This window comes from Malaclemys terrapin, chromosome 6, assembly GCF_027887155.1.
Source record: "Malaclemys terrapin pileata isolate rMalTer1 chromosome 6, rMalTer1.hap1, whole genome shotgun sequence".
Taxonomy (NCBI): domain Eukaryota; kingdom Metazoa; phylum Chordata; order Testudines; family Emydidae; genus Malaclemys; species Malaclemys terrapin.
The window spans coordinates 32,980,479-33,005,798 of NC_071510.1; the positions used below are offsets into that span (position 1 = coordinate 32,980,479).

Consider the following 25,320-nt stretch of genomic DNA (forward strand, 5'->3'; position numbering starts at 1 on the left):
GCAATACACGCCTCCCTTCATTCCCTTTTCCTCCTCCTCCTTTTTCTCTGCCCCCCCGCCCACGTTACTTTGATTGACAGTTCAGCCTCTCCCTTCTCCTTCCCACCGACCTTCCCGTTCTCCCTGCCTCGTTGAGCGTTCCACGGCCTCCTATTGGTCCGCTCGGAAGGGTCCTGCCGCTCCGCCAGGAGAGCTGGAGGGACCAGAGGCTTGTCCCATTGGGCAGTCGAGAGGAGTACATCAGCACCCCACGTTGGCCCATGAGCAGGCGATTGGCCACGGATCCCCTCCTCCCCTCGAGTGGGCGGGGCCGGGTGGCTGGTTAGCTAGAGGAGTGTGAAACCGCGTGTTAATATAACCAGCGCGGGCGGATACATTGTGTCCCGTTTATTGAGAGCCTGCTACTGCCACGGCGCTGCGCTCCCCGGCCCATCCCCCGCGAAGTTTGCATACTGCGCGCTATTATCCATGGAGGGGCAGCTGTAATTGGGAGGCTGTTTTTCCCCCCGGCCGCTGTTGTCTGGATGTGTCACCCTGGGGCGCTGGAGAGAACTTTGTCCCGGCCGTGAGCGGAGCGGGGCGAGGCGAGGCGCCGGCCCGGGAGAGCCCAGGATGCTGCTGCGCGCGGCGCTTGCGGGGCGCCGATAAGAGTCGCTGCTCCCCGGTGCGCGCCCGGCCGGAGGAGGTTATAGTGGCGCTGGTGCGCGGAGGAGCTTCCCTTTGATTAGTCCCGCCGGGGGGTGGGTGGCCTGGGACCAGGGGGGTGCGTGTTGGTGCCTCTCTTTGCATCGGCCCGAGGAGTCTCCGCGGTTCGTGGTTCCCCTTCCCCGCGGTGCACGTGCCGCTGGAGTCGGCCCCCGCTACTCTGCGACCGGCCCCTTCGCCAACGCCCGGGAGCAGCGCGGCGCTCGCCGGGGACTTTCTCTTGCGCCCCCATCTGCTGAGTGTCCCGCCGGTGCCAGCCCGCCCGCGCCCCGGCCTGGATTTCCCCTGCGGGCAGGAGCTGTGGGGAGAGGAGTCGCCTGCGCTCGGAGTTTCCGGTCTTACAATTGCACAAGTTACGAGCCTGCGAAAGGGGATTATTTACTCTGCAGACAGAAGCCGCGGCCAGAGGAGGAGGAGAAGGTCGGGCAGTGAGGGGAGCAGCCACCCCCCGCCTTGCACTGCCCCCGCCCCGCGGAGCCGCGTGGCCTGGGGACCGGCTGCGGCCGACGCGCCCAAGGAGCCGACACCTGCCGGTGACTTTTCAGAAAGCGGAGGGGGCGCGTTGCTGGCCGAGCCCCTAGCCCAACAACAACAACAAAGGAGAAGGCGGCGGGAGGAGGATGCCGCGGCCGGGCCGCTGAGCGGCGGCGTCTGCCCGCGAGGGCTGCTCGGGGCTCGGGGTCTAAAGTTGGGGACTGAGTCGAGAATTGAGCTGCAAAGGAGCAAAGCGGCGGCCAGAGCCATGTTCCCCCAAAGCCGGCATCCCGTAAGTAACCCCCGGGCCGGGCTACCCTCTCGGCACCCCCTCCCTGTAGGACAGAGGGGATCCCCGCTGCCCTTTGCCCTGGGTGAGTGAGTGGCCCCTGCCTGCCCAGCCAGCCTCTCTCGCTGCCTGGAGGGCTTCACTCTTCAGCCCTCGCTGTCCTGCGGGCCCCAGGGCTTCCTGCCCCAAGAGCGACAGACCCGCAACAGGGCACGAGGCAACTTCTTGGTTTCCCTGCCCCCCCCGGGGGGGGCTCCCCCCGTGTCCCTTTCCCGGAACACAGACCCTGCCTGTGTACTGGAGGGCACTGCGGGAGGGGCTCCTTCTCGCCCCTTTGTTTTAATGTGTAACTTATTTGCATATAAATGACAATGGCGGGGCTGGGACTCTCCTTCGCCTCGCCGCCAGGTTGGCTCCTTCCCCCTTCTTTAGTTGCAGCCAAATAAACGCTGGCTGGAGCAGAGACAGGATGTGTGCCCCTTCCCTCCTCCCCCCCCCCCCCCCCCGCATGTGATTTTACCGCAGGGAGGAGTTAGCACCGACTAGTTTTCCTGGGATGGTGGTGACAAGTGTAAAGGGGGTGGGGGGAGAGATCCTGACACCCATCCCTGTGCGGTTATATCCCAGGGTGGAGTAAAAGTCACCTTTATTTGTTTGTTTTGGAGAGGGATGGTGGGTAATAGCGGCAAGGGGGGGTGAGTTGGGTCCCCAAGTCTCTTCCCCCTTTCCCTAGCGTTCTCCAATTGTACCCTGTGCAGGAATTAAGCTCCCTCTCTTTCCTGGGGTGTGATGTTCATGAGCGTGGGACCCATTGCTGTTGGAGGTGCCCCAGTTGAAGTGTAGGGTGGCATGTTGCTGGGGGATGGTCCCTAAGAAGTTAGCTGTGCAGACAGTGGAATAAGTAGCTTATCTTTCATGCCTGTCCTATGGCCTTGCTCACTGTTTTTTATTTAAACATTTTTCTTTTCTTGTGCCTGCTCTTTCCTCTGCTGGCCTTTCTAGACACCGCACCAGGCTGCAGGTCAGCCTTTTAAATTCACTATTCCAGAGTCTCTGGATCGGATCAAAGAGGAGTTTCAGTTCCTCCAAGCTCAGTATCACAGGTGGGTGTAGCATGCTCTGTTCATAACCAATTCTTCCTGTACCATAGGCCTCAGGCACATACTGCTTTTGAGGATTCAGGCTGGTGCACAACATGTTGTTCAGTGGGGTGTGTTTCTTTTTTCTTGTCTCCACTTTCGCTGGTGGGAGAAGCTGTGTTTTATATCAGCGTCCAGATGGTGGCGTGGGGAGTCACAGTTAAACCCTGTCATTCACTCCTTTTCTTTCCTTGCCATTGTTTTCACAGCCTGTTTTGCTGCTGTTCAGATGAACTTTTTTCTGTGTGTTTTTAGAGCTTCACAATAAGTGTCAATATTTGCTCTTGGGAATTTTGTAACTGGCTGTGTTCAGAACAGCAGGTCAGTGGGTGCCTTTGTCCTCATGTTCCCGCATTCCAGTACCAAGGCACTGTTGAAATAAGCTTTTAATAAGAGCTAGAAGTTCAGTAGGAAGCAGTGGAGTCTAGTGGTGAAAATGAGAGTGACTGAGTTTGGGACCAGTAGATTCTAAGCCCAGCTTGGTCACTTAATATTCTGTTTGTGACCATCTGTAAAATATTCAGGGTGGGAGTGTGAAATTTAACTCTTTGGTAGGATCCTTAAATGAAAAACCTCCATAAGTGCAAAGTATTCTGAGAGACTATCCACCCTAACTCCATAGTAGAAAATGTTATGGTTAGTTCTCATGTAGTGTATGTTTGCACTTTTTTGTTTACAATGTTAATGCAAAAATATAAAAATGAAAATAAGCAGTATTTAAAGAGCAAATAAGGATTTTAAAAAAGCATACAAGGATTTTAGTGTGCTACCAGAGATGAGTGAATTTCATTGCTTTGGTAGATTTGAGTTATGGTTGCTATGCCATCATCGAAGCTGGCAACTGTGTTGCTAGTCCTTGTGCTTATTGCTGAGGTCTCTGCAGATATCAAGGGTATATTTTCCCCTCGTTGCATAGACAGTACTTTTGGCATTAACAGGAAACATGTCCCTTGGTGTGTAGCTGTACCCTATGACTGAGCAGAGATGAATAGAAGGCTCTATGTACAAATTTTCTTCTTTTTGAAGTTTGGATTAGGCCTTCATGATGATGTTGTATATAGCGTTTATCTATACAGAAGTTTATCGAGGCCTCTGGGGCCTATTTTTGATAGCTCTTGTATTTAAAAATTGCAAAACTTAAACTGTATACGGTTACATATAAAAAAGGTGAGCATGCACACCAAACACTTTGATTGCTTACTATTTTCTTTAATAAAAAAAGTCAGTTACCAGTCCACATGACAAAGAAATGGTATTTAATATTTTGTTTTAATTGGAGAAATTGGAGTAGTAAGGGTATAGGTTTATTGACACTACAGTTCCTTCACTTGTATTTTTGTTCTCATAAGTATATAAAAAGAAAAGGCATATCAAATTTTAAATACTGCTCAAAGGCTATACCTCTTCAAGACTTTGACAAGATAGCTAAGTACAAAATCAGGAGACTTTTTGGAGTAAAGGTTTAGAACTGAAAGGCAGGTGAGTCTTCTACTGTGGTTACGTTGTTGAACTCTAGTACACTAATTCCTAGACAGATTTTTTTTACTTTTACATTTAAACTGTAGTGAATTCAGGCAGTACCATAGTCTGGGGGTTGTGACAATTTTTGGTAATCACTCTAAGCGTAGTGTTTTGATAATATAGCCTTATTTAGTATGTATTTAAAATGAGTCTGATCTGATTTGATGGATTCTATGTACTCTTTATATTCATTTTCAGTTTTTCTGTTATGATACCAGGCTAAAGTTTGTTATTTATATTGAAGCGAAAAGACTAATAAGCTATCAGAGTGCAAATAGGGAAGGTAGATGTCAAAACAAGTGTCATAACATTTACATTAAAGTGTCTGTTTTATTTTTGTAGCCTTAAATTGGAATGTGAGAAACTGGCAAGTGAAAAGACAGAAATGCAGAGGCACTATGTGATGGTAAGTATAAAATATTTGTTTTTCCCTTTTGTTCATTACAGAAAATATTTTCTAATACTTTACTATCGTATGCTGGTTTTAAATTGTACTTTCCTTTATTTGCAGTATTATGAAATGTCCTATGGATTAAACATTGAAATGCATAAACAGGTAAGATGTTCATCTAAGTTCATAACTACTAAATTTATAGTCCAACTTGTTTAGGGTACTAAAACAAAGCTTTTGGATTTATATTTGAATTAGTGCAGTATGTCAGAAAGAGTGGATTGATTCATAGTTGTGACTAGTAAACATTGTTCACCTACCTAATATAAAATGATGGGACAAATAAGATCTGCAGAACAGAATGGTGGTGTTGGTGCTGGTTCTGAAAGATGTCCACAAATATATAGGAAATGGCTTGCCTCTGTAAACAAAGACACTTGAGTTAAATGGTTTATAAGGAAATAGATTTCTTTGAGGAAATTCCTAGTTGGTACAGCCCTAGATCTGTCTAATCAGTCTCTTATGCGTCTGCAGAATATGTTGATAGTTGCTGAAAACTTAGCAATTTCAAAGTATGAAAAGATTAGTGACTTGGAAAATTCTTATGACTGAGTTTGCAAGTTCCCATAAAATTCACACTTATGGCCACTATAATGGTGAATAAAAAGAGGTATTGAACTGGAACAAGGCACTAAGGACCTCATAAGAGAAGAAAAGCTAAATGATTGCTCAGCCCAGAGGACCCTCAATTGAGTACTCATTGTCTGCCAAAGAAAGCATTAATGGCAGGGTGTAAGTATTCTGTAGATATGCTGACATTCACTTTTTCATCAAGATGCTGGTACAATAAGTCTTTCAGAAATCGATGGCCTCTTAAAAAAATTATCATTAGATGAAGTTGCACAGTTGGACACATTTCAAAGTGCAACAATACAATTCTTTCTTGATGTATATGTGCTATTTCATCTAAAACTCTTGTTTCATTAAATTAAAGAGCACGGCTCACCGGCTAGGGCACAGCGAAGAAATTGATTAGTTCAGGTTTCAGATCTTCAGTACATTCAAAGACTTTCATTAAGCAAGTATATTTCAGAGCTGAATTCTGTTTTTGTAACTCTGAACTCTTTGATATTTTTTTCTTAAAATTTATTGTGCCCTGAAAAATATCAAATTTGGTAATGTGGAGTTAGATGTGTAGCTTTACATGCTCTGTTGGAGATGCATTTGTTTAAATTTGAAGTATTAACTAATACAGAAATATGACAACTTTGTTTTGAGATAACAATGAATTTTGTAGGGAGAAGATTTGGGCTACCATTTGTGACGCTCAGATTAGATATAGAGCTGAATTTTTTTTTTTTTTTTTTTCTTTTGCAACTTAAATTTGGAACATTGTCAGCTTTTACTTCAGGCAACTGTTTTGGGCTCAGTGGTAAAAACTCTTTTCTTCAAATAACTTAATGGTGTATTGTGACTTGGTGATAAGTTATGATAAAATTAATATCTAAATGCAAACCTCTTCTGGTATAAGTATTACATAAACTTATAATAGGATCAAAAGTGTAGATGGGTTTAAAATAATGGAACAGTTGATGAGAAAATGCATTTAGTGTATAAATGCACTAAAAAAAATCAAGGAACCTCAGAGCTCATATTTTCACATTGACCATAGCTTCTGTGTATTGCCAAGCTTTAATGATTATATATAAATGGTGTGTAATATTTATTTGCTGTGATGATATAGTGTAGAAACTTTTAAAGTAAATGAAAGAATGCATTATAACCTGCGACGGTCTAGCTGGGAAAGGCAGTATGTTTTTGTGTACCTAATATTGTGATTTTTAATGTCTGTGTTTTGTTTAATCATAATCCTAAGGGATGAAAGAACAAACTTCTGGGGAAGTGCATGGCGATCCAAAAAATGAAAGTTGACAAGAAAATAAGCTGCTTTAGTGTTAGTGGGTTTTCATGTCTTCCATGTAACATCTTCCACTTGAGTGCAGAGTCTTTAAAACCTCAAATTCACATCTAAACTACAGAGGTGCAAAATAGCACTGTTACAGTTCAGTATAAATTGTCTTTAAATTGAAAAACATCCTTCTAAATTTCAAATCCTATGAAGGCATTTGGTAGATAATAATCATAATTCTTATTAAAACTGGTGACGTCTAGTCCTTAGGGTGTAGCCAGCCTCAAATTGATGCTTTTTGCTGGCCGATCACCAGCATGGCCTAAGTGCTCATTATGTTGTAGAGAGGGCCTTTGGAGCTCTCATTACGTTTGACAGGAATTCTCTCTAGGGGGAAACTGGGCATTAGCTAGACTCCTGACAGGCTGAAATTATTCCTGCTTTATGGCTTATAACCAAATGCTAGCAAGGCATCATCAGGGGACACAAGAAATTGTCATTTCTGACAACATCTTTGTTACAGAAAAATGCAGCGATGGGGAAACTTTCCACTGAACAAGCATTAATGTTCTGAAGGCTTGTCTCCTGTGTAGATGTTACCCTTGCTCTGTGTGAAGCCCTTCAGAGTTGTTGGTCTGATGAATTTTTTTTTTATACTACTTCAGTGACTCTTCACACAGTGAAGTGCTGCAGCAGTGTTAAAATAAAAGTGTCACCCAAATAAAAAGTGATGTAATTATAGCTTGCCTTCTCATGTCAAAGCTGGTTTGTTGCACAGATATTATGTGTTAATGTTGTGTCAACAGTTCCATTATCCTTTAATTCAGGAGTTTATAACAAATTGGGTGGAATAAATTCACAAAGGCTTGAATGTTATAAACAGCCCTTTAAAAAAGTAAATATGCCATTCTAAAATGTACTGCATTAACCTAAGCATTCTTTTAGAAAGTGATGCACTGAGGTCAGGAAATGGCAAAGTTAAGGCTGTGGAGGCAACCTTAACTCTGCCCCTTGTGCGTATGTATTACAGTAGTTTTTAATTACATATGCCTCTCCCAGGATTTCTGCCTTATTTTAACCCAGGAACATGGACAGTGCTTAGTGAGTAAAGTGTCTGTTAAATATATTTATCCTCACTGGTCAGTTTGTAGCTTCCTTTCTTGTTTTTGTCATGAACTAGCTTTGGTATACTTAAATCAGACTCCTTATGTTGTTTAATATAGGTTTTTATGGTGTTTTACAGGTATCCACATTAAAATAAATAGAAATGAAACACAAAACAAAACTTAATAAACCCAAACAAAAAAAACCTATAGAATTGTTCTCAACTAGTGTTTGGATGTGTGTAGCAGAGCTGAGATGATGATCAGGATATATTGACTTGACTTGCATGTAGATCTTATACGCATTAGGACATTACATTCTAATAACTGGGGAGCATTTTATAGGTTTTTAAATGTTAACTTTCATTCTCAATCCTTTCCTACTGTGATATCCATGGCCAGCAATGGACACACTGCAGCTGCTGGCGCCGAGGCATACTGTCTGTCGGGTGTTAATAGCCATATTATACTCGAAGGGTTGCTGTCATCGGGTATTAGAGCAATGTCTCTTTATTTTCATCAGCCATGTCTGTCGTCTTCTGGAGTAAGTCAGGAGATAAAGCTTCCTGTGTGTTTAATGTCCAAATTGTTTAGGTGTAAGATTAGCTTTTGTTCGGTGGCAGGCAGCCAAAGAGAGAGCCATCACTGTTGAACCCACTGACAAAGTTTATATAAACTACTACAGCGTGTGGTGAGTTTCTGCTGTCCTAAAATTGACAGGTGGGTCTCTGAGTCTTTGCGTGGATAGTTATGATCTTTGACCTGCCTTCAGGCAAATGTGTCTTTCCACTTTTTTTGGCTTATCGCCTTTCTTCTTGCAAAATAATAACCCTTAACTGCTTATAGTAGTACAAGAGTTAAATGTCCTCTTAGTTCACTCTGTCATGTGAAATCACTTTAAACAGTATTCAAGAGCCAAGTCTCTTACTATCACGATCTCCAGGAGCGGTTAAATAGGGGGGAATTAAGAGGCTTTCTTTGCTCTCTGCAGCTCTTTAATAGGATGGTGGTATTGTTGAAAGGGATTTAAAGATGATTTTTTTTTTTTTTTGCCTTAATTGCATTTTAGTTATTGGAGTGAATTTTATGATTTTTTTTTCCCCTAAAGATTCTGATGCTGTGTAATTAAGTGGCTTTGTTAACTTTTGGAAACTTAAGATACATAGAATGTGTTTGTGTCTTAAAGGAAACATAAAGATGGGATCATAATGACTTTCTTCCCCTCAAAATGTCATATTTACTTTACAAATGTGATTAATATATAAAAGAACCATCAGCATTTCTAAATGACACAGTCATCTCACTTTATACCCAATCTGAGCTCTGGGTACGAGAAAGCTGAGAGGATTGGTAATGAGACAGAAGATTTCACCTCTTGGTCATTGGCTTGCCCAGGTCAATGATGTAGTTACTATCTGTCAGTTATTCAGTGGACTATGCTAAATGAGCTGGTAGTCTTCATCCATTTCTAAGTAGGTAGCTTGCCACTTTGTCAGACACCATTACTGCAGTCCTTTTAACTAGTCTTAGCAGTTGGACCTAATTTAAACACAAGTTAAACAAATGGGTACTTTATTATTCTTTAAATTATTTTAGCACCAAGGAACCATGGACTAGGACCCAATGGCACTTGGCGTTGTACAAACACAGAACAAACAGATGGTCCCTGTCTCCGAGAGGTTACAGTTTAAATAGACAACACAGGCACAGCCTGGGGGAATTGGAATAATGCACGGAGTTGACAATGTGGTGGTGGCAAGCTTTCCAGGGTGCTTGTCTCCCTTATCAGCAGTGCATTTGGAAGCAGAAGAAACTGAAAATTGTTTTGTTTTCAAGTTGGGGTCCCTTTAAATCATAAGTGTGCTGTAACTTTAATTTTTATGGTTGATAATTCAGGGGCAAAATTGATTTAGACAACATTTTAAGAATTCAGCAGTCCATCTGTTAGTAAAAGGGAAACTTTTTTTTTTTTTTTTAAAAGAACACATGAGCAAACTTCAAGAAAATGCAGCAAGCCTTCATCAGTTTCCTTAAGTTTGCAAGGAAACTGGTGTTGATAATTTTGTTTTACAATTTAGTTATGAGAGAGATGTCTGTGTGTTATCCTGGAATGTGGCCTATACTTTTCTGGTTGTTGTTTCAAAACAAAACATCTTTGGCAAAGTAGTAATTAAGCTGCTAAAGATATTGGGCAGCAAACTGAGTTTCTTCCCAACTGATGTTTTTGTTCCTCTTGCAGCTTTTTGATGTCTTGGATAAACAGTCGGTCAAAGTAACTTACAAGTAAGGTGACCAGTCAGTGTATTGACAAGAACAGACACAATAGAAAACTGCATTAGGAGGCAAGCCACTGGGATTTGCAGTAAATATATTACAGAACACAAGTGAATTGCCGATACTGCTTGTTTAGCAGTTTGCAAGGGCAATGCAAGTATGGATTTTTGAATTAGAAGGGAAGGACTGTTCTTTCTCTGTGCCGGAACATCTAGTTGATGGCTGAGGAGAAAATTGATTTAGAGAACAAAATGCTGCTGCCTCTATTTTTGCCATTTGAAAAGCTTCTATGGATTAGTGAGTGAAAACAAAAAGGTAGCTTTCAGTTTAGGAGAAGGGGAGCAGAATGGGTCTGTTTGTTTAGCTGCATCTTGATCAGGTATTACGCACATGAGATGGGAGGAAAAAAACAGCTATTGTGAGGTCAAGATAAGGAAAGGGCATCTATAGCTGAAGCTTTGGGTTTTGCACAATCTGCTTAAGTCTGCCTAGTTCTAAAATTGTTTTAGAAGTGCTTATCTTCCGATAAACCCAATCGTTGTACTCTGCCCTGTAGTAGATCCAGTTAAAGTTTTATTTTTAGCTTAATTAAAAGAAATGATGGCAACTAGTTAGCTTGGGTAGCTCTGTATAATAGAATATTGAAGATTTCAGGTATTCTCTGTGTAGTAAACTGTTTGCAGTACTGCCGCTCTTGCTCGTGGAGTCTTATGTCTGCAGTAGCTTAAGACAACATTCACATGCATGACCTATTGGTATCAGTGTAGAAACATGTCCAGTGGATTTTAATAGCTTCAAAATCAATGCTAAATCTCTCAGTTTAATTCTTGTTAAAGGAATATGGCCAATGTAAACATTTCACTTCTTTCTTGGAACCATTAATAATGCCCTAAAATCTTTATTTCTTTAAATTTAATTGGTCATTAAATTTGCAACACCACTTGGTAATATATTGTCATTCTGATGTGTAAATGTATAAAAGTTGCGTAATTAGTGTACATACCTTTCAGTAAAGACTTCCTGCGTATTATTTTTATACTTTGATGTACTAGGGGATGGCTATGTCAGTTTCTGTGGTATGTGTGAATTTTTCCATGTTACACTAACTCCAAGCAGCTCCTTCTCTTGATCCTCAAATCTGATGATTTTGTGTCTGAGTCATTCCACTGAAGTCCAAATTGCACCAACATTCTAATCTTTTATTTGAATTTTGGTAGCACCCAAAGGGCCTCGATCGAGATCCAAAACCTATTGTTCTAGGTACTATAAAAGTGCGTATTTGGCTTAAAGAGTTCACTATCTAACTTGAAAAACCTTGGAGCCGCCCCAGCTGTGCAACACTTCTGGGGGTTTTTTATTGCTACTTCCTGATACAGGAAAGTTCGATATGATAGAAGCTTCAGAGGGCATTCTTGCACATAGGTCATACTCACACACACGTACCAGTGTAGACTGGTATAAAGGGCCAAGTCTACTTGTCAAGACAAACACCTGTCAGGGATGGTCTAGATAATACTTAATCCTGCCATGAGTGCAGGGGACTGGACTAGATGACCTCTCAAGGTGGGCAATTAATGTTCATGTCTGTGCACAAGTAGCTTTCTGCATGAATTTTTTTCCCCCTTCCCGTCCTATGATAAGCATAGGGTAGACATGAAAGAGTTACTAAAGGTGACAGGATATTTAGAACTGGCTACAATCAGTATAAAAATGGGTAAGATTTAAAATACACCTCTACCCCAATATAACGCTGTCCTCGGGAGCCAAAAAATCTTACTGCATTATTGGTGAAACCGCGTTATATCAAACTTGATTTGATCCACCAGAGTGTGCTGCGCCGCCCTGCCCCCCTGGAGCACTGCTTTACCGCGTTATATCCGAATTCGTGTTATATCGGGTCACGTTATAGCGGGGTAGAGATGTAGTTAAGAGATGTCCAAGGGGGAGAAGGCAGATGGGAGTAAAATGCCAGTTCTTGGTCCTTTGTGTTCCTGTAAAGGAAGAGTCTTAATGTTGAGTCCCAGCATCAACGGGAGTCAAATGCTGCATAGAAAGTAGAGATTGTACCTGCAGCACCAGCGTCTAGCTGAAGGAGATACTGTATCCCTTTGTCCTGGGGGAACCATTTATGTGGTTGAGGTTCTTCATGCTTTAAGTTGGATGCATGTTGGATGGCTTTGGAGATGCTCTTGTTCCTTGGAGGGGACAGTGACAAGTAGGTGGAATTGGGGCTTCAAGAAGAGAATTGGGTGGTAAACAGTTGGCCAGAGGTAAAGCTTAGTTTTACATTTATTCGGTTATGAGGCCTAAGACAACTTCATTGTTTAGTCGAGGCTAGATGTTGAAACAAAACGGTGGAGCTAGTTACAGGCCTCTGTGAATGTGTATAAGTCATGAGTGTTAAGTCAGAATTCATGAAGTGGGACATGATGAAAATTTGGATTAGCAGGGAGATGTGATAAGTGTCCTTCTGTTAAGACTAATTTAAAAAGAGGCCTGACATACTAAAGATGTGTGAAAGGCTGTTGTCAAGATGCTAAAGTGTTCCTTATTCCTGCCAGTTGGCCTGGGTTCAACAGCATTTACAGCTGAAAGTAGAATGGGCAGTTGTTTACAATGCTTGGTCAATAGCTGCGGCAGAGCAGCTCACTGTGCTATTACAGAGAAGATTGGAATTGGAAAACTGAAATGTATCCAGTGACTGTACTTTAAAGTTGAGTGAAGTCCAAACCCACATCTGATAAATGTCACCGTTGACTTGCGTATCATATATATACTTATGTTGGAATATTGTGGCCTTTCTATAGCTTAAACTGACACCTGAGAGGCTTCAGAAAAATGTAGCCTAGGGTCTGGAATCAAAAATGTAAATTTCCGCATTGTGAAACGTACATAGTATGCTTTGAGACTTTAATAGAGATCCTGATATTTTTATTTCCCAAACAAACTACATGCACCCTACATTTTCAGTGGGGAAACATTAAAAAAAAATGTGAGGAAGTCATCTCCTAGGGTTTACTCGCATAGTATTGTGGCTGCCGTACTTTGTGATTTTGAAGTGAGTACAAATACAAACGTTGGGCAGAGGGAGAGATGCATTTCATGTTAAACTGTTGGCTTTTGCCCCAAATACAGGAATTGTTCCCTTTATTTTAAATGAGTACCCATTGCTGCTTATTAGATAGTTTTCCTTTCATAGAGAAAAAACCTCACCCCTCCTGTTGGTGAGAATATTAGTAATGACAGTGTTTATAACTTTAAAATATAGTTTAAAAGCCGACTTCTACGGTTTGTCGTATACTGGTTAATATGGCTGTAAAGAGGAGATGAATGTGGCTACTTTTCTGAGTCTATTACTCAGGAGGCCTGTAAATTTGATTGGCTGTTACAATTCTAGCAGAATCATTCGATTTGAGAGCAATAGAAAGATAAGATATCCAATTACCCAAATGATTTGCAGGGTTAGCCAACGTTGTCATGGAGATGCGAGTTGGAACAAATTAAATTTTAAGCAATAAAATAATCTTAAAGCACGTCTGGGAACAAGAAAATTTGGCAGTGGCACTTACCTGAATTGAATCTTAGCTTGACACGCTGTTGTTTGACATTGATATACTGTGGGGGCCTCAACTTTTAAATGGCATGTTGTCTTCATGTTTTTTTCTTTTTGCAGCCATTGCCAAAACAAGGCATGTATTAGTTGTAAATAAATGGTTGTTAATAATATATGCTTATCTCAATACTCAACCTGGATTCAATAACGCTTATGAATAGCAGAGTTCATAGAATGTTAGACTTAAATCATTTGAGACTTTTTAATATTTAAGTTTTCAGGTTGTTTATATTTTAAAAAAAATTATTTGCAACTAACATTTTTTAGTGTCTTATACAACAAATTTTTAGCAGAAATAGTGGAGACTAAGAAGTTTGGAAGCCCCTCTTTTTGGGGGGGGGGAGACTTATGAGTAATGAACACATTTTTGTTTCTGAGGTTCTTGATTTTTTTGAAAAGCATAAAAGCTTCACTATTGTTCTGTGTTGCTTTTTTCAGCAATGCTGTAGGAATATGAGAAAATCTATACCTTTAAACTTTGACTGATGAAGAATAAAACTTGTAAACAGAACTGTGATGTGTGAAAGGATGTTTTTATTATTATTATTAATGCAACATTTAACTGATTCCTGGCTTGCAGCATGGATTTAAAACAGTCGTCAAGTGAGTCGCATAAAGAGAGCTTTTATCCACGTCTCTTAGACAGATGGAGATGAAAATTGGTCTGAGGTCAAGCCATTTGCAACATTCTCACATCCTTCGATTTTCATCTCATCCTCTCCACAGATCATCTCAAATGATTCAGTAATGACCAAGAGTGCAACATTGACCTTTATTCCCTGGTGGGTTAGTGTAACACAGTATAAATGGCTGGAAGTAGTTTCTTTCATCCAGAAGAAGTTCAGTGCTGTGATTGGCCTTCCATGTGGGGAAGTGCAAATGAAGGCAGAGTACTTAAATTTAGCTTCTAATGCTGTTGTAAACTTGAATTGACGGTCTATAATTTTTGTCCTTGTGTGTGTGTGTTTTTTTTTTCTTTCTTTTTTAAGATACTCGTTCCAACCTTTTCACACACTAGGATGCCTTTTATTAACAGGATGAAGTTGGATAACTTGATTAGTCACTAAATATTTTTTAAGGCCACTTTTAAATGTAATATGTGTATTTTGGTAATTAGCTTTGGTCTAACTGGCAAAGACTTGATACAATAGGACCAGTTTTCTTCTTTTAGATTTTATCACTTGTATGCCTGCATTTCACATGCTTCTTAGTTTTTACTTTTTTTAAAGCTGCTTTTGTCCTATAATATATGGAATTTTGGTGTAACAGTTTAAATATTTCATTGACTACTTACTCTAAAGCGGGTTTAATCTAGTAATTCCTGTAAAAGATTATTTTTGCTATTTTATGATTTACAAAGAATACATAAGAAAATGATCTTGATAAGCCACACTGTTTATCACTAAGGGTCAAGTCCTGGTCCCATTGAAGTCAAGGGGAGTCTTGCGAATGGTCATCTTCCAACACTTTCTATGAATAACTTTATTATTTAACCCAACTAGAATGTACTTTATTTTTTTGCCATCTGAACTTCGTCTGGAGAGACTTCATGTACAGTACACAAACTTGTTAGAAACACAGATGTCACTGGAAAAGGTGCAGAACATCTGTAGTTGTAGCGAGCTTTTGTTTTAACATAGACTATAGGGTCATTTTAAAGCAAAGATGTGTTTTTTTTTTTTTTTTTTTTTTTTTAACATCAGGTTTTTATATTTTATATTTGCACCATTGACAAAGAATTTACTTTTTAAATTATAAGAAGACTAGATAACTGAGACTTGGATTTTTATTCCTTTACTCCCTCTTAAACTGTTCTCCACATTATCTAGCATTCTAAAACGGATATGAAATGTGGCATACAAAACTGAATAATTATAAGGAGGTTAAAAGGCCACAAATGTGGCATGCAAAATCCTGCTCTCACAAGCTTAACATACACCAGAATCAGACTGAATGCTTTCCTATCTTGATCTAGTTTTGTGACCTACAAAGTACTATTTTCAGATCTGTGGGGGCAGACTTCTCTTTTAACAAAGTATACTAACCACACTGTTTCTACATGATATGCTGCTAATTTTTTTTTCTTTCCCCAATTTGGGCTCTTAAGTTTTGAGGTGCCTTTTGAAAACAGATAATGGTATTGAACCACAATATTTAACACGTCTTATTAAATATTCCAAATATATGATTTAAGATAAAGTTGGTTGAGATCTGATATATCATTTACAGGGCTAGAGGTGGTTTTTATGGATCCTTGTCGCTAAGGACGCTTACGCCCTATCTACACTTGTAGAATACTCTTAATAAATAAAATTATTGCATTGTTAACATATGGTTAGTTCCTACAGTGTTACCTATGTTGGGGGCCCTAGTGTAAAAAGGCCACGTGTCTTATATTATATGTTGACTTGCCCCAGTCAGAGGAGACTTGTGTAATACTATGTCAAAATGCCTGGTGTGCCCTCTGTGCTAGAGCTTCTTCCAACATTACTAGCAAAGATGAGCTAGTGGTAGTAATGGTGAGAACTTGTTGAAGTATTTTTCTTGTGTAGCTAAGGCCTAATATGGGGGTGATGTCTTTTAAGATTACATTACACTTTTTTCCTTTCTCACTTCCAAAGCAAAAACTAACAGCGTCCTAAAGAAAAGATTGGTTTGAGCGTGGTTTCCATATTATGCATTTTAAAAACAAAAAAGTTGTTTGCAGGTTGAATTTTAGAATACAATGTCATCTGCTGGATCAAACATTTGTGAAAAATTTTATTAGTATTAATCGTTCTTTTATGGAATAAATAAATATTGTTGGTACAAACACTGCTTTCATAAGTGCTTAAAAAGATCTGTATGACAGAATCTTATTTAGAAAAAAGCATGGCTGCTTTGTTTTTTGTCATTTATGTCAAGAATGCAACTATAGCAAAATGACATATTAAAAATACAAACACTTATGCTTAGCAACGGTTAGGTCAAAACATTTGTCATTAATTAGAAGGAACCAAGGCAAAAAAATTACATGAAGACAACACTGCAGGCTCAGCTTCACTTTGCAAAATGCAGCTGAATTCCTTCATGTTAATTTTAATGATGCTTCAAAAAGGAGGGCAGCACTTGAATCAGGGGTCTGACAAGCTTGTCATTTGCAAATAAATCAAAAGACCATCATTGCAACAGCAAGAACCAATGAATGGAGTTGCTTTGTCATTCTTTGATAGGCCCCACACTCAAGCCTGCTATTAAAAATGAATGTATTCAAGAGGCTCTGCATTAAGAACATAAACAATTAAGGGCACTTGAGATGTTCTGCTAAGAGCTGCCATACAGATACAAGAGCTTTTACATGCAATGCAGGCCTCTGCAGTCTGCTTTGCCAGTGAGCCAAAGAACATGGGCAATTAGTGTTCATGTCTGTGCACAAGTAGCTTTCTGCATGAATTTTCTTTCCCTCATTGTTGGTCTTCAGGCATACATAGGGCAGTTAAAACAATCTGAGAATAGCTGCATCAAATTGGAGACTGCCCCCAAGTAACTGTTAAAAGAACACTTTTAGCAACTGCCAGATGACTAACTATAAATATGTATCTTTATAAGCCTCAAAAATTGATGACTTAAGTCATGATTACTAAACCATTCAAACTCTCTAGAAGGAGTTGAGTTTTGTTTTTCAAGCATATTTCTTTCTAGGAGAATTGTGATGGGAGTTTGTTCTTGCAATGATGGATTTAAATGGCTGTAATCCTCCCTGGATCTGCATTTGAAACTTTCACAATTAGCAATCCTGTAGGAACACAGAATACACTTCTGTTCTTTCCTGGATTGCTAAATGAGCAACTAATATTCTTTACAAGGTAATAACGCGGTGGAGGTGAATATGTAGAAACTGAACTAACTCATTACTTGTATACGTCTAGGTAGCCTAAGTTTATGGAAACAACTTTTTTTTTTTAAAACCCTTGGGGATGGAAGACTTCAGAGGAGCCAGGGCAAAGTTAAGTGTTCTGTGGTCACTAGTCGTGTTTCCAGTGCTTGAGAGAGGAAACTGATGTAGTTTGGGTATTAAATCTTGATGTAGTTTGGGTATTAAATAATTCCTTTAATAGCTGCTGATGGATTTTTGGTGGATACTCGAAGAATGTCTTTCTTTGAACTGAAATTTCTAACTTTCAGTATTTTAAAAGGTCCCTAGAGGCAGGTGCAAAGGAAAATTACTAATTAGGTACACGAGTCTGAATAGAAGGTTATTGTTACAATAATGTTGTCAAAGTAGAAAAACATATGTAGCTGTTAAATATTGTGGTATTATCTATGGGTATTGTAGGAATTGAGTGTTGTAGCTAGATGAACATGACTATTTCTCATCAATATATGTGTTACATGGTTTAGTCGTAATTTTCATCTTTCAAGCTTAAACTTTCCAAGCTTTATATGTTCCTGAAGATACGTTTTAAAAACAAAGTTTTGTTGGATTGAGAGGATGGTGAAAGCTGTGATGGGCAGTGATTGTTTTTTCCTATGTTAGTAAACTCTTGAAACTTGGCATAGTCTGGTGAAAATCTGTTTTGATTTATCAACCCTTGAGAATTTCATTCTATATACATATGGAGTCAACTTTTTCATGAACCTTGTTGCAAAGGTGATACAGTAGGCAGCGAAGGCAAGCTACATTGTGCATGATATTACATCACTGGATTAACTATTCATCCTTTAGTTCCCTGATCTAAAACAATTTCCAGGTATTTTGGTGACATGACCAATAAATGGGATCATCAGCGTACTGTTCCATTTTTTTGCTACCAAAATACCTACGTCGCTTAATATTTGGGGCATGTCCATGGGAGTTGAGGGAAGATGGGGGGCTCAAAAGACTGCTAATGGGTTTGCAGAAGACTTCTAAATCAGGATTGCTAGGGTCTTCAATAACAAGGGGGTTTGTAGGGATGTGACCTTAAAACCAACCAAAAAAATCCCCCAAACCACACCCAGACAATGTTAAGGGGTTTGCTTTCCCATTGTTTAAGTTCAGAAGGGACTTTTAGCTGAGACCAAGAGCAATATCTCTTCAGTCCCTTTCCTCTCAGTGCACATGCTCATATGCTGACTCTTCGGTTTCAGGTTTGCTGTTGTGGTTATTCTAGTAAACACTTTTGCAGGGCCTTGGGAAGTAAGTATGCGTGTGCATCACCAGAACAGTGCCTCAATGCTGCTCTTATGCTAGCAAGAGATAGGCATCCATGCTTTCTATCCATAGTTTGATCCTATGAACAACATAAAGTTGAAAATTAGACATTTATTTTTCAGCTGTATTAATAAATGTTAACTTTTACAATACTAGGGCCAGCGTCATAAAATGAAAATGAGACTTTTTTTAAATTAATGGTGCCCCTTTGAAGTAGTAAGTGCCTATTTAACAACGTGAAGAGCTCTGTTATCTCGAAAACATCTTTCTCACCAACAGAAGAAGTTGGTCCAATAAAAGATCCTATCTCATCCGCCTTGTCTCATGTTTTAACAATTGACCTTTCAATGTACAGTAAAAGGTGACATTTATCAAGAATTAGGAGTTAAGGGAACAGTGGAGGCAGTGCATTTAAAAAACCCCTAAAAATCTTTTATTTTTTTTTTATGCATTTTTTTTTCATGTCACAAATCTCTCTGGTAACTTCTTTGATTGAACTATGGAAATATCTTAATGCTCCACAAATTCTGAAATGCAGATTAGATGTAAACTAATTCTCAAATACTTCAGTGATGTAAGGTCAAAAGACTGATTATTTTCCACAAGTATCAAGAGATTCACATTTGTCTGACCCATTTAGTGGTTTTTTTTAGGGAAAAGAAATCAGAAAATTCCGTAAGGATGTTAAATTTCATGGACAAAAAGTTATCAGTGGTCCTGTTTTGCTTTACTGACTTTGAACCATTTTTCATTCAATTTCTTTAATCCCTGTATATGAACAGAGGGCCTACACCTCCAAGTGTGAGACTTCCATGAAACACCAAATATTTTAGAAATCTTGCTTTAAAAAACACAACTGACCCCCAAAAGTGAAATCTCTAATCAGTTATAGTAGAGGATTACAGGCCAGAGAACCTTCACTTAGGCTCTTCTGACCAAAACTGCTTTCCACCTGAAACTAGAACTCATCTCCTCCCATCCTGAAAACAAAGGACTTATGACCTAATTTTAATTAGGTCATTCAGGAACTATATATTACCGCTCCTCTCTCATGGGGATTCAAGCCCATTACACAGCAGTCTACTGGCATCCTAATTGCTGGCAGATCTCCAGCTCAGGAGGGGCTAGTGTGTGGGGAACATGCTGCAAAGAGTGAGTTTTGGTAACTAGGTAAGTGTTAGTTGCGTACGTGAAATTTACGAAAAATGCACATGATACACAAACTGGCCAACAATACTTGATCACTTTTAAAACTGCTACAAACACGTAACAGCTTTCCCATATTACTGTTGCTATTCATTAATTTTTTTTATTTGGATTGCACTAGCACTGAAGGCCCCAGTCAGACTCTGCCCCCCTGGACTAAGAATTCAAATAAAATGATCTCCACTCCAACGTTTATTTAAATAAAAAAGCTGTTTCTGAGCACTTGTCATCCTGTGGAATGGGAAGGAAAGGTCGGAGAAGCAACCACCTCTTCCTCCTCTAAGGAAAGTGAATTGTGTTCCCCTCCCTCCTTTCCATCCTCTCACCCCTTTAAAAAAAAAAAAAAATTCACATTAAGGGGAATACTATTGGTTGTGCCAGTCGTCAGTGGAACAGCTATCAAGTAACTGGCTGCTGGTCCCTGATTCTCTGCTCCAGCTCTGATGCAGGCTACAGGGCCCTTGGACTACTTTAACTTGCATCCATTGGCTTTAGTTCCCTAAGATGCTAAGCTCAGTGCATTCCCCTTCCCCAGCCTTCCTGCCAAGGGTTGTGGAGAGGGGAGCGTTCAGACAATTCTACTAGTTCTGCACCTGCTGGGCACTACCCTACACCCAGGGAATCCGCAGCAGGGAACTTGCAGGTGGCTTCCACGTCTCTTGTTCTTCCTGGGTGGTGCAAAGGGAGCAGAATGGGGCAGAAAATCTGCTCCTAGAATCATTAGGGTGTTGGGGCGAGGAGGAGGTTCAGTGGTTGACTTCACATCAGAATCTTCAGCTGTGGGCTGCAGCTAAGATCTTTGAGTAAGAGTTCCTCTATTCACCATAATATTGGAATTTGACTTCAGGTAAATGGATGGGGAATCCTTGCTATCAACAGACCATTATCTTCTATTAACCTTAGCTCTTATTTTATCGATGGGGAAACAGATGTAGGGTTTAGTGATTTATCGGGGGGATGAAGATTCATGTTGACGATGTAGAGCAGTGTTTCCCAAACTTGGGACTCCGCTCCTGTAGGGAAAGCCCCTGGCAGGCTGGGCCGGTTTGTTTACCTGCCCCGTCCGCAGGTTCCGCCGATCGCGGCTCCCACTGGCCGCGGTTCGCTGCTCCAGGCCAATGGGAGCTGCTGGAAGGCTTTCCCCACACAAGCGGCGTCCCAAGTTTGGGAAACACTGATGTAGAGTGTATTGGGTACAATTCTTGGAGTCAGGGGATATGGGTTCTTCTAATCCTGGTTTTGATACGGACATGCTGCAAGTTGGAGGACACTTATTATATAATTAATAGGCGTGTAGTGAGGTATAAATAAAGGTCTGAAATTCTGTAAATAAAAAAAAGAATGTCAGTGACAGTTGGGAATAGAATTTGGGAATGCCTGGTCCCTCAGCAGGCACGTGCTCAACTCTAGACTGTGCTGTGTCTGAGAAGGAAGGTAAAAACATCCTTTCCCTTTGCCATTTTAACGGAAGTCTTGCAAAATTGATAATGAAATACTTGAGATTTGCCTGTTAAGCTCTGTTCTCTACTGTCTTCAGTGAAGCTGATCATTGTCTCCTCTGCTGTTTCTTTAGGTTTTACAATTCTGTAGTCTTGTTCTGATAAGTTATCCACTGCTTCAGTGATTCCTTATCCTTGCCATGCCCCCTATATGTTTGCCCTCAGGGTTCTGTTCCTTCCTTCATCTGCTCCATTATTTCAATTGTTTCTAAATAGATGTTTCCCAAATCAATCTCTCTGCCAAGTCTCTGCCCTCTTTTGCACCTGTCTCTTGGGTATTTCTTGTACACTTCTGATTCTATCTTGCTGTCTCAAAAACTCCTAATCTATCTTCACTATCCCTTCTCTATTAGATCAGTTTCTTCATTGGATGCTTCTTTTACCACCTTCTCAGTTTTCATTTTCAAGGTCCTGCAAAAAACTGTCCCACCTCCATGTCTGTTGCTATTTCTTTCAGCTCAGTGTCCTCGGTTACTTTCTGCTCCTTTTGTCCATGTCACATTCTTCATGCCCTTCTGTCATGCTCCCCGCCTCTACTTACCTGCCAAGCACCCTCTCCTCTTTCATATGCACCTCTTCAGTAATCCTTTCTGCTGTACCTTTTCCATCCTCTCCATTATTTGAACTGTTGTTCTTTTTTTATCTTGACTTTTAAATTGTAAATTCTTCATGGCAGGCAATACATCTTGCTCTCTAAAAGGATTGTCTAAACACCGAACCTGATAAAAATCACATGAAAGGATATTCGCTTCACATGCCATTTTTGTAGAACACTGTTCTGTGCAACTTGGTAAATTGGGTAATAAATCTGCCTTTTAAAAGGCTTTAACTTGTGTTGGATTTGAACAAATCCTTTACTTGTTAATGAGCTACTTATAAAGACCAGATTTTTCCTTAAATATATATAGAGATTAGGTACTTGAGACATAGCAGATGTCCTAGAGTAACGAACTAGGTCAATGTCCTGATTAGGAGCCTATTAGTAATCATTTATACTTTCACTAGACATCTTTATGAATTTTTTACAATGCTTGCACTTAATATATGACCCTGTAAAGTATCTGATATATGATAACATCTCATGCATGTTTTAACCAAAATATTTACCTTTTTTTCTTATAGACAGAAATCGCCAAGAGACTGAATACTATTTGTGCACAAGTTATCCCGTTTTTGTCTCAGGAAGTAAGTAAAACTGTTCAGCTGTTAAAGTGCAATTATGTTGCTTCTCTGTTTGCAAATTAGCTAGTTTTAAGATGTTAATTTTATCACAACGCTCAAGTGTGAGGAACATCTGTTATAGCGTTCCTGAAGTGTGTAACTCCTCTTAAACCCCCCCCATCCCCGCTAATTTGGTCTAACATCTGAGTTTAAACTGAGGAACTGGTGACAATAGCTCAACCTCAAATTAATTCTCTTCAGGGGGGGAACTATAAAATGACTATAAAACAATTTTTTGTTTTCATCTTTAATGACAATACTAAGTTCTACTTAATAGTAAAGTGTTAAATTCTGTGTAAATAAGAAAGTTGGCCTTCAATACTAAAATATTCAGATATTATTTTTGGGTAGGTAGGTAACACACAGTTGGTAACTCAAATACAAAATGTTGTTCCAGGGTATAAAAACATTGCTTGACTACAACTGTAGCATATTAAAGACTACTTCTGTTCAGTATTGGAACCAGCTTTGGATTAGACTTTCAAATACTTCATAGTTGCAAAAATGTAGGTAGCTGCCTAGTCTTTTTGTTGATACCTACACTATGTTCATTATATTGGATGCAGGAATTATAAATGACTTGTAAAATGGACACTAGTTTCAAGTTGTTAGAACCTTCTCATCTCAGTTGGAAACTAATGATTTAGTTACTAGAAGATATTCTCTTTAAAAGTTTCCAACATTTAAGTTACCTTTATGACTTTTGCCTCACTCTTAAACAATGAATAACAAATCAAGTACTTTACATCTTAACTGGCATAAGATGACCTATAATAGATAACCTCGGCTTCTGTCTTACTGTGCAGATTTCTATACAGAAACTATTTCTGTGCATACTGGTCTCGGTTTTAATGTACTGGTGTTTTTATGAGGTGGGAAGAGGAGAAGTTGGCATAGGTGTTCAACAGCTTAACACAAATTTTAACTTTTTTTTTTTTTTTTAAATAGCATCAGCAGCAAGTGGCCCAAGCAGTAGAACGTGCCAAACAAGTGACCATGGCTGAACTAAATGCCATCATCGGGGTACGTGGCCTTCCAGGTCTACCTCCTACAGTGTGTATAACCAGCTTTCATTTCTTATTGCTTTGGTAGTTTTAAAATAAACCTGATAATTTTTTGATATCTAATTCTGTTTTGATACCTAATATTATTGCTCAAACTTATTTGACTTGGCTCACTCAGATTTTAGAGGAGGTAGAATTAACAGCAGCTTACTTTGTAACAGAATGTCTTTTCATTCCCTGCACCCATATATTATATCAAAACCTTTGCTGCAAGAAAGACCAGGGAGTTTGGGAAAGATTTATTATCTATTGATCATGGGTATTGTGCGCTACTTGATCTAAGTTACCTTTGTTTTGCCTCCTGCTTTTTGTGACATTTGAGTTTTTGGAACCTGTACAACTATTCAGTCTTCTTCCTTTTCCTTTCTTCTGCATCTTTCATGAATTTTAAAGTAGCAGGCTAATGAAAAGAAACTTCTCTTGCTTTTGAAGTAGTATTAATTGTCTGACATAATGTTCTAATAGCCTTTCACCAAGTTTGTGCTTCTAACTATGCTGAAATAAGTTAATACTATTTTCTTGTGACTGGTTGTCATTCACAAGTCATTTGTTTTGCATTAATGAACTCTGTGAACCATGCATTCCTTCCACTGCATGAGTTCATTTCTCCCATCACTAAGTCTAGAATATATCTCATGTTTTCTGCCCTTCCAGACTAAGTGAAAGAAGTAGCCGAAACAAGAAGCCGTCCTTTCTGATTTTATTCATATGTGAGCGCCTTGAGCAGATTCAAATTACTCATTTATCAATTTATGTTAATTGCTTGTGAGAAGATGCCCTGCTGGTCTTTATAGTTCCCTCAGACACTTTGTAATGATAATTAGACATGCTGCTGTACGGATTAACAGTGCCATAGTCCAATGACGTCTACAGACAATGGAACCAGTTAATCCATCTGTGCTTAAAATTACATCCCAACTGGAGATGGAAAAAAAAAAACCCCATAAGAGCGAGGGAGGATTAAAAGAATGAACCTCAGCTTGAAAACTCTCCTTTCATCAGTTTCTCAATTGCAGATCTGCAGTCGGTTTGCCTGTGGTAAGCTATTGGCAGTCAATTAGGTGAAATAAACTGGGAGGGTGACCTTCATTTCCTTTTAATAGCTTTTTCCTCCCTCAAATGGGGAGGTTCAGTGGATTTTCAGCTTAAATTTTATTCAAGCTGCTTTATTACACTTGACAGATTAGCTTTGCATAAACATACCCCCCCCCCCTTCAAATCGGAACCCTGTTTTCCCCTTTTTTTTTCAAATTTTGACTGTTACTGAGTTAATTCACTAATCATGTTTAATAAAAGTTACATCTGTATTTGTCTGCAGTCTTCTCTGTGCTTTGCTTGCATAATGAATTGCCTTATTTTGAAGATCAGATCAAATATACATACAAGCATACTGTATGAATAATATTTGATTAGCAAAGATTAATAGCATTGTGTTTTCTTGTTATTTTAAAAGTGTACAATTTCCCTGAGGGCAGCTCCTGAATAAAAAGTCCTTTTCATGGTGGACTAAACTTGTGGGACACTTCTTTGCACAGTGTTTTAAAAAACAAAAACAAAAAACCCCAACAACATTAAAACACCTTTTCCTTGGACCAAGAAATTATCCTGACAGTGAAGATTTACTGTATAGCAAAACCTGTCTTCCCAAACTCGCTATGAAAGTGTTGTCCCCAGTGGCATTTGCTGAATGTGTACTGTTCAGTTCTGTGCTCTTAGGTCTACAACTACAGCGTACAATT

The 25,320-nt window shown here is 39.7% G+C and overlaps 1 protein-coding gene across 4 annotated transcripts in view; it reads left to right on the forward strand.

Annotated features, from left to right (window-relative positions):
- The first annotated feature begins 743 nt into the window (after positions 1–743).
- The window catches only part of TLE1 (TLE family member 1, transcriptional corepressor), a 110,370-nt gene continuing 85,793 nt past the window's right edge, over positions 744–25,320 (forward strand). For 2 of the 4 annotated variants that reach the window (XM_054031628.1, XM_054031630.1), the window contains exons 1-6: positions 744–1,471; positions 2,471–2,571; positions 4,471–4,534; positions 4,640–4,684; positions 22,419–22,481; positions 23,466–23,570. In XM_054031628.1, coding sequence (XP_053887603.1) covers positions 1,448–1,471; positions 2,471–2,571; positions 4,471–4,534; positions 4,640–4,684; positions 22,419–22,481; positions 23,466–23,570 — 402 coding nt within the window. In that variant the 5' untranslated portion in view covers positions 744–1,447. The remainder of the gene's footprint in view (positions 1,472–2,470; positions 2,572–4,470; positions 4,535–4,639; positions 4,685–22,418; positions 22,482–23,465; positions 23,571–25,320) is intronic. The other 2 variants (XM_054031631.1, XM_054031632.1) reach the window with 1 other exon arrangement.